The 13,699-nt window shown below is 37.0% G+C and overlaps 1 protein-coding gene across 1 annotated transcript in view; it reads right to left on the bottom strand.

The window, feature by feature from the left end:
- Nucleotides 1-13,699, bottom strand: part of AFF3 (ALF transcription elongation factor 3) — a 76,140-nt gene that overhangs the window by 59,301 nt on the left and 3,140 nt on the right. Inside the window, exon 2 of the mRNA XM_053705456.1 lies at nucleotides 10,745-11,743. Within this exon, the coding sequence (XP_053561431.1) occupies nucleotides 10,745-11,743 (999 nt within the window). The remainder of the gene's footprint in view (nucleotides 1-10,744; nucleotides 11,744-13,699) is intronic.

Below are 13,699 nucleotides of genomic sequence, written 5' to 3'. Positions count from 1 at the left end.
ACAGATAGTTTTTTACACGTACTCCTAAATACTAGGTAGGGTTAATAGTTCACTGAAGTATTGGGTGAACTTATCAGTTATAAATAACTAAATCCTGCATAAGTGTAACCAATAAGGATATAATATAGGTGCGCAAAGCAGATTATACAGCCCTTACACAATTGCACAAAAAATGTACAGTTCAGCTTCAATCAAATATAGAAAGGTAGAGGTCTCAACAGAACTATTGTTATGTTTGTGCCTGGTCGATTTATTCGGCTTAATATATCTTAGATAGCAACAGTTAGGTCCTTCATTTGACACCGCAGCAATGTACGGTTGGAAATTCACTTGTATACTTAAATTAACTGCAAGGTTTAGGCAGCTGTACCTAGAATCAATGTAAGCTGCAAGCGCACAAGGTTGTTTAGCACTTTGTATGGCTAATTTGACATAAGTCTTGAATTGGTATGAGCCGATGTTTTCCCTGACCATTACATTTACCCATAAAGTATATTCATGGTATGTAGGTGTACTTAAGCCTTAGGATCGAATCCATTTGGTAATCATTTCAAATTTCAAGCATTATTTGAATTCTATGCCTACAATGAGTGCTATAAGTGTATTCTAGAATGGGACTTAACCCATTCTTTCTCTGCCGTCCCCAAGTCCGCCTTCATCACTCCTTTCGGCTTATACCAGTTTAAGGTCATGCCGTTTGGAATGAAATACGCCCCAGCCACTTTCCAAAGAATGGTAGACCACCTGTTAGATGGCTTCCAGGACTATGCCTGTGCATACATGTATGACATTGCCATCTATAGCGAGACCTGGGAAGACCATCTGGTCCACCTAGGCGTCATCTTAGATCGTCTTTGAGCCACCGGCCTAACCTTGAAGCCAGATAAGTGTACCATTGGGTGCTCGGTGGTTCAGTACTTGGGCCACCGAGTCGGCTGCGGTAAGCAGCGACCTGAACCGGCCAAGGTCGAGGCAGTGGCTAACTGGCCCACCCCAGGACCAAAACCCAAGTCCTTGCCTTTCTGGGTACTGCAGGCTACTACCGGAGGTTTGTCCCTAATTACAGCACCCTCGCCAAACCCCTGACTGACCTGACCAGTAAACAACTTCCCCGACAGGTCCTGTGGTCCCCCGAGTGTGAAGAAGCCTTCCAGAGTCTTAAGTCTGCCTTAATCTCTGCTCCAGTACTGGCCGCTCCTAACCCAGCCAAACGCTTTTCTGTCCACACAGATGCCTCTATGGTAGGACAGTACCACCCCGTTGCCTACATCAGTCAAAAACTGCTACCCCGGGAAGTAGGCTATGCGGCGGTCGAGAAAGAGTGTCTGGCGCTGGTATGGACTTTGAAGAAGTTACAGCCCTACCTATATGGAAGACCCTTCACCATCCTCACTGACCATCATTCCCTTGTATGGCTCAACCGAGTTTCTGGGACAACGGGAGACTGTTGAGGTGGAGCCTAGCCCTGCAGCCATTTAACTTTGACATTCAGTACCGACCGGAAAGAGCAATGGGAATGCTGATGGACTTTCCTGGTGGACTGAAGTGGCATAAACTCCTCGGACATTCCCTGGCCGACCCGTGTGTGGATCTAGATGGGTCTGCCGAACTGGAAGGGGGGAGTTGTCATAAATACTGGGCTGCAAGGGTTAAACCCCTACCCTCCTACAGCCTCACCCCTGTTATTTATCAGTGGTTTTGGACTCCTCAGAACAACCACAATCTCCAGAAGCTTTTTGTTTGCTTGTTTTTTTTGTTCTAAACATGTTAAGAGAAGAGCTGGTCTAAGACCTGGAAAACCCTCCTAGGCTGGCCAGGCTCCTGGAACTCCCGGTCAGCTGCCTCACAACGGACACCCGCCTAACCCCTCGCAGGCTGGCCGGGCTCCTGGAACTCCTGGTCGGCCACAGGGCAGCAGGACACCCGCTAACTTTACCCCTGGTCGCTCCAGCAGCCCTTTGCCCCAGAGCTCCGCTCTTTTGGGGTTTGGTAGCCCTTAGGGAGGACAAGAGCTGGGGGAATTATCGGAGGGGAGCTCCTTTAGGAACTGGGGGTTTTGGACACCCCTAACCCCATAACTTCAACGGACTGTAACTCCGGTCCCCAGTAACGAATCACGTTGATTTTTGGACTGTGACATCACACATAAATCGCCACCCCTAAGTACTGGTATTCTGTGGGACTGTGGCTTCTATGGAGGTGCCGGTCAGTCTGGAGGGGCGGGAATGGCGGGAAAATTGTGGGATTGTCCAGGGTCTTATCAAGATGAGCTGGGTGTATAAAAGGAGTGTATGTTTTGCAATAAAATCTGTTCCTGTTTCACCTGAATGCTAGTATGTCTTGTTATTTGGGTGGGCTCCAGCTAAAATCACTTTCCTGGGCTACATAGCAGCCTGTTCCAAGCAGAGGAAGAACCCATTTGGCGGAGCTACCCAGTCGGGGTAGCCGTCACATTACCTTTAATTTTTTTTATTCTTCAGCCTCTTTTAGCCAATAGCATCTCTGTTCTATGATTCTTTTGAAATAAACATCCCACCTTAAATTGGAATGACTAATATGAGGTGAGTAGGATTGGAATGGTGTTGCTAACACATGAAGATTGCTAATTTATTACCCTTGAGAAAGCCACAAGCTGATGGGGAAATGTTGGGTTGGTGGATACTACTAAAAATGGCGTCTGTTGGTAACATTCCAGTTTGAATCCTGAAGACAATCCAGTGCCACCATTCTTGACAATTTGATATACATTATTTCTATGTATGCATGTAGCCCTTAATAATAGTCAATACTATCCCATGTTTTTATCATTTTTAACATTGTTCAGAATGACCTAATAGCTCTAAATCAGATCTGCGTTTAAATAACAGCTTATATACAGTTCCCGCAAATGTATGTATTTGGGGTTCATTTGTCTGTACGTACTGTACATGTACAGGGTTATACTAAGTTCTTTTTTTGAGTGACACGTAGACTTTGAGGAGAGGTTCCACTGATACTTCTCTTAAAGGGACATGAAACCCAAATTGTTTTTGTCATGATTAAGATACAGCATACAACAGCTGTCTAATTTATTACTGATGATCAAATTTTCTTCATTGTATTGGTATGCTTTACTGAAGGAGCAGCAATGCACTACTGAGAGCTAGCTGAAAATATTGGGTGAGCCAAAGACAAGGGGCATATATGTGTAGCTGCCAGTCACCTGCTAGCTCCCAGTAGTGGATTGCTGCTCCTGAGCCTACCTAAGTATGGTTTTTCAACAAAGGATACCAAAAGAACAAAACAAACTTGATAATAGAAGTGAATTGGAAAATTGTGTCTGAATCATGAAAGAAAAAAAATATTTTAATGTCCCTTTAAGTTGACACTTATAGCTGATATATCAAGATTGCTCAAATACATAGAGCTTTCACTCAATAATTTGTCAATGAGTATTATTAATTTATTACGGTATTACACTATATGTTGTTTTTACTTTTTTTTTGAAGATTTTAAGGGACTGAATTCACATATCGACTTGTTTTAAAGTTCTTTATATATAGATTTGTAATCACATTGATGTGAAAATTTAGCCTAAATAGATTCTTACCAGATGGATAAACTAATGACCAAAATATGCAAACAAAAAGTTAACCTATTTATAGGCTGATCTTTTATACTGCTAGCAGGACTTCACTTACAGACAGAAAGAAGTGAGCTCTTGCTACGTGACACAGATTATAAACCAGAAATATTTCTTGATAAGAGAAATATTTGTAATTGGTCATTGTTACTCACACCACACTGCATCACTAGCTGGGGCTGGAAAATAATAGATAGCACAAAGAACAATAGCAAAGATTAATTTCTCTAGTAAAACTACATTTTCTTCGCGGCATTTCATGTCAAGTGGGTTCCTTACAAACAAAGCTTTAAGATGCTAATAACAAATATTATATAACAACATTTATTATTTGTTTGTTTTGGGGTTTTTTACTTTTGGCCAATTTTAAATTTTAAAAAAGGTTAACCATTCTTGACTGAGCACAGGCAAGGTCAGGATTGAGCCCAACTGCAATAGTTATAGTGGTTGGGGTCATAAATGCAGTGGAGGCCAGTCATAGTGACCAGAGTCATAAGCTGCTATAATTTAACAAGCCGCATAGCTGTCACTAAGTAATACCGCTGCTTGTCTGATCATGTTGCTAAAATGGAGCTGCCGTTTCTTGATTTTTTCACAGCCGCTTGCCCATCATAGGATTTAGGCCCATGTGTTTAATAAACTAATTTTTAGCTCATTGGCGTCTACTAGAAAAACTAAAATGAACAAGTACCAATAAATTTATTGCACATAAAATAATTTGACAACGGATGTAATTACTTTTCTGTTACAAACCTCTGGCAGCAGGAATGATAGCGTAGCTGCAATTAGCTGTGTCCCATTAGTTATCTGACTAATTGTATTACATGAGGCGGCCTAAATTGACCAAACAGACAAAAAAGCTTCACATGTTAAACTGCTGTGCCATTTCTTTGGGTACTAAAATATGTATGGACTTTTTAAATAGAAAAGAAAGGATTTAAAAGCAATCTAACTCTCCATTAACACCTGGTCTCATTACGAAGCGTTAATGTACCCAGGAACGAGCCTGTTTTGGCAGAACAAGTTCACTTACTGGCAAGAATCAACTGTCTCTTTCCATTCATTATTAGAGAGAGGGAGATTTGGCCTATAGAAGCTCTGGAAACAGTTTCTAGCTGCACTACATCCCTGGTTTCTGTAAAACTAGGAGCAGCCCCAGAAAAGGGAATAGTTATTTACTTAGAAGGCAGCAAGTTTCTAGGAAATACCAGATAGGTTTATATAAATCATTAATAGGGATCTGTACCTAATAAAGAACACAGTACAAGTCAGTATGCTAGTTCTTTATAAATACTGCTGCTGCCTTTACTAAAGCTTATAGGTAACAAATAGTCCGTACAGTGTAGGAAGAAATATGTTTATCTTGTTATGTTTGATGTAATTAAACATACAATAGCATAGACACAGTGCAAAGGTAACTTTTTCCATCAGTGATGATCACAAAATAAATATTCAACTACTATCATATGAACTGATGTACATGAAATAACCATAGGGGCCTTATTGTATTACTCTCTTAAGGAAAACCTATTTTATGTCTTCTCAATACCCCCCTACACACACACACAGTTTCCAAAACTCTAAACCTGGCTCAATAAAGAGTTTATTTCCTGTTAAGCACAAGTAGTCATTATTTATTGTTCCCTGCACAAACTTGGGGAACATACAGTTTAAATTTAGATTTAGTTTTTTTAAATATCTACTGTATATATCTATCTCTTAACTATCTATCTCTCTTAGCTATCTCTCTTATATATATATTAATTTAAGACAAAGTCAAGATAAAACTTTAATGTATTGATTAAAGCATAAGATTTTAAACAATTTCCAATTTACTTTTATTATCTTGGTATCCTTAATCCTCGTTAAACTCAGAATTGTGCACGTGTCTTTAATCATATGACAGCAGGGTATGCAACAATGTTTATAGCAATGTTATACACAGCTAAAATCACTGTTGCTCTAGAGTGCTAAAGACACGTGCATGCTCCTAAGATTCTATCAGCCTACCTAGCTTAACCCCTTAACGACCAAGGACGTGTCAGGCACGTCCTCATTTGGATCTCAGTTAACGACCAAGGACGTGCCTGACACGTCCTCTGGGGTTTGAAGCTCTGTAAGCGATCGTGATCGCTTCCAGCCGCTTCCAGGGTATTGCAGTGAGGCCTCGATATATGCGTGCGCAGGTGTGCGGGAGCGGGTGGGACAGGGACCGCTACACTACAGAAAAGTCAAAGTGATAGAGGGAGAGGGGGGGAAATACATATTTGGAAAGGGATCTGGGAAGGACAGGGGTAGGGATATGAGGGGGGCAGCTACACTACAGAAAAATGTTTATTTATTTATTTATTTATTTATTTAAAAATAATGTTATTTTTGTTAACAAACTGGTTACTGGCAGACAGCTGCCAGTACCCAAGATGGCGGCAACTAGGTAGAGGGGGGAGGATTAGAGAGCTGTTTGGGGGGGATCCAACACTGCTGAATGGCTAGAAAAAAATAAAAAAATAATAATAATAAAAAAAGGCTTTTATTTTAGTACCGGCAGACTTTCTGCCAGTACTTTAGATGGCGGGGACAATTGTGAGGTGGGGGAGGGAAGAGAGCTGTTTGAGGGGGGGTCAGGGTGGGATCAGGGGGTGGGATGTGTCAGGTGGGAGGCTGATCTCTACACTAAAGCTAAAATTAACCCTGCAAGCTACCTAATTAATCCCTTCTGCTGGGCATAATACAAGTGTGGTGCACAGCGGCATTTAGCTGCCTTCTAATTACCAAAAAGCAACGCCAAAGCCATATATGTTTGCTATTTCTGAACAAAGGGGATCCCAGAGAATCATTTACAACAATTTGCGCTATAATTGCACTAACTGTTTGTAAATAATTTTAGTGAGAAAGCTAAAACTATGAAAAATTTTACATTTTTTTATTTGATCGCATTTGGCGGTGAAATGGTGGCATGAAACATACCAAAATGGGCCTATCTCAATACTTGGGGTTGTCTACTACACTATACTAAAGCTAAAATTAACCCTACAAGCTCTCTACAAGCTCCCTAATTAACCCCTTCCTTGCTGGGCATAATACACGTGTGGTGCGCAACGACATTTAGCGGCCTTCTAATTACCAAAAAGCAATGCCAAAGCCATGTATGTCTGCTATTTCTGAACAAAGGGGATCACAGAGAAGTATTTACAACCATTTGTGCCATAATTGCACAAGCTGTTTGTAAATTATTTCAGTGAGAATCCTAAAGATATGAAAAAGTTTGTGAAAAAGTGAACAATTTTTTTTATTTGATCGCATTTGGCGGTAAAATGGTGGCATGAAATATACCAAAATGGGCCTTGATCAATACTTTGGGTTGCCTACTAAAAAAAAAAATATATACATGTCAATGGATATTCAGGGATTCCTGACAGATATCAGTGTCCCAATGTAACTATCGCTTATTTTGAAAAAAAAAGTTTGGAAATAGCAAAGTGCTACTTGTATTTATTGCCCTATAACCTGCAAAAAAAGCAAATAACATGTAAACATTGGGTATTTCTAAACTCAGGACAAAATTTAGAAACTATTTAGCATTGGTGTTTTTTGGTGGTTGTAGATATGTAACAGATTTTGGGGGTCAAAGTTAGAAAAAGTGTGTTTTTTTCCATTTTTTCATCATATTTTATAATTTTTTTATAGTAAATTATAAGATATGATGAAAATAATGGTATCCTTAGAAAGTCCATTTAATTGAGAGAAAATGTTATATAATATGTGTGGGTACAGTAAATGAGTAAGAGGAAAATTTACAGCTAAACACAAACACCGCAGAAATGCAAAAATAGCCCTGGTCCCAAACGGTCAGAAAATGGAAAAGTGGTCTGGTCACTAAGGGGTTAAAGGTATACTAAACCCAAATTATTAATTTTTTTTCATGATTCAGATAGAGCATGCAATTTTAAGCAACTTTCTAATTTACTCCTACTATCAATTTTTCTTTTTTCTCTTGCTATCTTTATTTAAAAAGTATGAATTTAAAGCTTAGGAGACAGACCATTTTAGGTTCAGCACCCTGGATAGTGCTTGCTTATTGGTGGCTACATTTAGCAAACCAATAAGCAAGCATAACCCAGGTTCTAAACCAAAAAAATGGGCTGGCTCTTAAGCTTTAAATTCCTTCTTTTTAAATAAAGATAGCAAGAGAATGAAGGAAATTGATAATAGGAGTAAATTAGAAAGTTGCTTAAAATTGCTGCTCTATGTGAATCATGAAAGAAAAAATTGGGTTTAGTGTCCCTTTAACTCTTCTATAAAAGATAACAAAGCAATTTTGATAATAGCAGCAAATTGTATAGTCTTGAATGTTTAATTATGACTTTACTGTCCCTTTAAGCCTGAATAAAAGAAAACCAAAACCTTTGAAAATGCAAATGAGAATTAAAAAATACATTCTGTGCAAGTTGTTTTTTTTATAATACTGAATATATAAATATATATTTGTTATTAACTATACATTTTACTCTAAGCATAAATTAGATAAACCTTAACATTTATTTTGGAAAATAAAACAGACAAAATGGCATAACTGTAAGTTCCTGTGGGAACTTTACTCTCAGTGTCTTTGTATCACTATATTTACTTATGGTCAGGGATAATTATAGAACTTTACATTTGCAGGTACAATGAGTGCTTTTGGGTAGAGTTATTGATGGGTGGAGATTTGCAGTATTGGGGTGTAGCAAGCAGTACATAGATTGTGCAAATCAATGCTTAAAGGGCCACTAAACCCAAAATCTTTCTTTAATGATTCAGATAGAGAATACACATTTAAACAACATTACAATTTACTTCTATTATTTATTTTGCTTCATTTTTTAGATATCCTTAGTTGAAGAAAAAGCAATGCACATGGTTGAGCCAATCACACGAGGCTTCTATGTGCAGCAACCAATAAGCAGCTACTGAGCATATCTAGATATGCTTTTCAGCAAAGAATATAAAGAGAATAAAACAAATGAGATAGTAGAAGTAAATTAGAAAGATGTTTAAAATTGCATTCTCTTTCTAAATCACGAACAAAAAATGTGGGTTTCATGTCTCTTAAAGCGTATGCTGCAGAGGAATTTGGGATACAAGCCAAAGTTATTTAAAAACTATATTGTATATACAATCAATCAATTAAAATATTAGAATCACAAAAACACATATCAATCAAATATCCATTTTCGTTCTATAATGCACTTGCAGAAACAAATTTCTCCCAGCCCCTTGACAACTGGCATGTTAGGGGTCAGATAAGTCTTCCATGGGTTGTTGTCAAATTGAACAGTCTATTGGTAAAATGTAATGTCCATGTAGATGAATAACCTTATGTGTGTTATGTGCTACAGGAACCATGGTTTCTTGATTAAAGCCTGTATTTTCTTTAGTACCCAGGTTAGACTGTGTATATCAGTTAACCATACATTTTACATTTCTTGTCCTCCTTTAATCACTTTAGGAATATCTGGAGTTTAGAATTATGTACATCATTCATAAATTACTCATAAGAACCGCAGGGACATATACACATGCTCAGATAGTCTCTACACTTCTAAGCACACACATATTTAGTAGAACCAGGCTGTTTGTTGCCGCTACACTTTCTTTCTTTCTTTCTTTCTTTCTTTCTTTCTTTCTTTCTTTCTTTCTTTCTTTCTTTCTTTCTTTCTTTCTTTCTTTCTTTCTTTCTTTCTTTCTTTCTTCTATGCAGAGTTATGTAGGGAAATGGAAGTGGCTCTTACTTACCCACCTGATGTCTTCTGCAGCTCTCGGTGGCCCTGCCGGGAGCCACTGATGACATCATCGGAGGTTCCCAGCTTCACCGGGACCTGCAGAAGATGTTGTATTGATAAGTATCAAGCACTTCCAATGCCCAGGGAAATAACTCTGCATTTTCTTTTTTAAATATAGTAAAATGTTTAGCTATCCTAATGAGAAGGACTGGCTTAGGGGCCCTGAACTACCAGTTACAGGTATAACAAGTATAAATACCCCTATACATACACAGATCTATACATTTTTATATGTGTGAGTAGCTACATATAATTAACATATATACATATCATGTATCTAAAAATATGACAAGAATTCCTTTTTTTCCAGAAATTGTTGCAATACTGTTGAATATATTTAACATTTAAAATACTGCATATATATGAATATATTACATCAGTAGATAATTATTATATGAATCATGGTTTATTAAAAACATTCAAATTGTGAGACAAAAATCTTTGATCTTTAAAACGCTAACTAAAACATAGACGTTAGGGTCAGGTGTGCTAGATGAATGCGGTGTAAATGTTTTATACATTTCATTTGATCTATGTTGTATTATGATTCTGTAAATCTTGACAATGCCTGATTGAGTAAAAGTTCAAAACTAAATATAATGAATTAAAGGGATTTGAAAACTGATTTCTTTTTCTTTTTTTTTATTCAAACAGAGCATAATTTTTTAAAAAAAAGTTTCCAATTTACTTCTATTATCAATTTTGCTTTGTTCCCATTATATTATTTGTTGAAGAGATACCACTCTTAAAGGGATACTAAACCTACATGTTTTCTTTAATGATTCAGATAGAGCATGCCATTTACTTTCTAATTTACTCCTATTATCAAATTTTCTTCGTTCTCTTGCTATCTTTATTTAAAAAAACAGGAATGTAAAGCATAGGAGTCGGCCCATTTTTGGTTCAGAACCTGGGTTATGCTTGTTTATTGGTTTGCTAAATGCAGCCACCAATAAGCAAGCGCTATCCAGGGTTCTGAACCTAAATTGGGCTGGCTCCTAAGCTTTAAATTCCTGCTTTTTAAATAAAGAGAGCAAGAGAACAAAGAAAAATTGATAATAGGAGTAAATTATAATGTTGCTTAAAATTGCATGCTCTATCTGAATAACAAAAGCAAATGTTTCAGCTTCAGATCCCTTTAAAAAAATCCCATTTCCTACAATCAGAATTTTAATCTAATCTCATTTTTTACCAACTATAGTTTTACTGGATTCTTAAAATTGCATTAAAATATTGAAATAATATCAGTTCCAGCGCAAACACTTTGTGTTACATTTTGGTACAAACAGATGCGTCTTACCTTCCGTTTCCTTCTAGATTTCAGCAAAGCTGTATCTGTTATTTCTGATGAGTGCCTATTTCGAGGTGAACTACAAGGTTCCTTCATGTTGGTGTTCATTGTACAAGTTTCCTGACAAGGGCCCACTGGAATCCTTGATAAAAGAGATAAATCAATCCTAACCCAAAGTGACTTAGTTGCACCACTGCCCTTCAAAGAATGAATATTCTCATTCCTGCCAAAAGGAACCAGAGTATAATACTGTTCTTCCAGCTCTGTAGTTCTTGCATTAACAAAACCTGTATCACTGCTTTGATTGGACCGAGCAGTATTATTATTCTCACTTTCTTTTAGTCTATGGTTATTTTCACTTGCAATCACAGGGGTATCTGATACATTTTTGGACAGCGGAGACACCTCTAGCTCAGTTTCTGTACCATGATCTGAATAATGTGAAGAAGACTCAAATTCCTTAGTTTTAAGAAAGAATTTATTCAGAGCCCTCGTCCTCCTGATTTCACACCCAACTAAGCCCGTCCTTGGTTCTTTTCTATGCAAATTAGTTTTAGGTTGTTCAGAAATATTATTTCCTAAAATTCCTTGGTTCAAAAAAGCATTATCTGAGCTGTGGCAGTACACATTATCTCCACTAGAGGTCCTCTCTGTCCTTCTTGTTAGTTGTCTGCAAATAGGCCTTTTCCGAGACTTGCTCTCTGAGGGAACTGCAGCAAGAACAGTAGCAACAAGTGCAATGGGAGCAGACGATTTCTGCTTTACTCCTTTATTTCCAGAAGCTACACAAGCTGTTGGCAGTTTTTGCTCTTCTCTGCTGAGGCTCTGGATTTCCTTGTCTGCGGGGCTTGGAGGGCTGTCATCTGACACTTTCTCACAGCTTTTTCCAACCTCTTTTATGCCAGTATGACAGAGGCCATATGCATGGCTGAGAATACAGCTTCTGTTAGGGTTAACTTTGTTCAGCCATTTATCTAGCTGCCATTTGTTTGCTGTTGGCTGCTCAGGCTGTAAAATAAATACAGAAAATAAACTGGTGAATAGGATCATACACAGAGCCAAGAGCATCTTGGCACAGCGCTGCAGGCAACACTCAAAGAATTCACCGCTGGCCGACTCAGACTACAGGGTGTTATATGGGCAATGTGTGTTACTAGATAATTGTTAGATTAATATACTTTACAACATTTAAACCTCTAAATTTCTGCCTGTTTCTAAGCCACTATAGACAGCCTCTTATCACATGCTTTTTTATTTGCTTTTCACAACAGGAGATTGCTAGTTCATGTGTGTCATATAGATAACATTGTGTTCATGCCCAAGGAGATATTTAAGATTTAGCACAACACAGTACTAACTGCAAGTCAATAGATAATAAATACAAAGTCATGTGATAAGGGGGCTGTCAGAAGATGCTTAAATACAAGGTAATCACAGAGGTAAAAAGTGTATTAATATAACTGTGTTGGTTATGCAAAACTGGAGAATGGGTAATAAAGGGATTATCTTTTAAAACATTAAACATTATATTGAAGACTGTCCCTTTAAGTACTATTATTAAATTATTAATTTTTTAGACAGAATATAGTAAAATACACAAGCTGGGAAAATAAATAGCCCTGTAGCATAAAAGAAAAGCAAAGGTTAAGAATTCAGGCCAGACTCCAATTCATCTGAAACTTGTATTATAATTGTTAAGGGATCCAGTAGAAACTTTCCATATGTTTTGCATATGTGATGCCTTTATTTAAATGCTTATACTTAACTTAGATTAACCTTCAAAGTTAAAGATATATGAAACACATTTTGTTGTTGCATGATTCAGATAAAGCATACAATTTGAACCTTTTCAATTTATTTCTATTATCAAATTTGCCTAATTCGCTTGGTATCCTTTGTTGAAGGAACATCAATGCACTACTGAGAGCTAACTGAACACAAGATGAGCCAATGACAAGAGGCTAATATGTGCAGCCATCAAACAGCAGCTAGCTCCCAGTAGTACATTGCCACTCTTAAACCTACCTAGATATGCTTTTCAACAAATGATACTAATAGAACAAATTGTATAATAAAAGTAAATTGGAAAGTTGTTTAAAATTGCATGCTCTGAATTACGAAAGTTTAATTTTGACTGTGATGTCCCTTTAATCAGTGCAGCACAATATGAAAGACACATACTGTATGTATATTTTTATAATAATTTAGGGCTAGATTACAAGTGGAGCACAATAGTTTGCGCCATATCGATAAGGGGTATATTGTGAGGGTTTGCGCTCACTGGGCTAACCGCTCGTATTACAAGTTAAAAGTAAATGTGATTGAGCAAAAATAAAAAATACATTACAAAGTAAAGTTACACTTATATTAACACTGTCTAATAAAAATATTTAAAAAAATTGCACACAAAAGTTATAAGGGCTCAAAGATATAAGATCTCAGGTGTTAGGAAAAAAAAGCCGCCAAAGGGATTTAACAGAGATACATACAGATACATGTCTACCAACATATATGTATATGCATATGTATATATACAGTATATATATATATATATATATATATATATATAATATGAAGCGAAAAAGTTCCAGTCGTGAGTACAGCTTAAAAGTATGTCTTTATTTGGTCATTTAAAAGCATAAACACTCGGCATACAAATATACAAAATTGGGCGACAGATCAGGGCCTACACGTTTCAGCCCTCCAGAGCCGTACTCACAGACCACTGATCTGACGCTGTATATATATATGTCTATATATGTGTATTTATATGTGTATATATGAATTTACAGACATATATACACATATAAACACATAAATATATATGTACACACACACATATATATATATATATATATATATATATATATATAAAAGTGCATTAGAGACTTTTGCCGTTAAGTAGAAGAAAACATGTAAAAACATATTTATGCAATATATCATTTTTAATAAAACATCTATGTA

The sequence above is a fragment of the Bombina bombina genome, chromosome 3 (genome assembly GCF_027579735.1).
Source record: "Bombina bombina isolate aBomBom1 chromosome 3, aBomBom1.pri, whole genome shotgun sequence".
Taxonomy (NCBI): domain Eukaryota; kingdom Metazoa; phylum Chordata; class Amphibia; order Anura; family Bombinatoridae; genus Bombina; species Bombina bombina.
The sequence above is the reverse complement of the archived record's forward strand: the minus strand, read 5'-3'. Positions and strand labels throughout refer to the sequence as shown.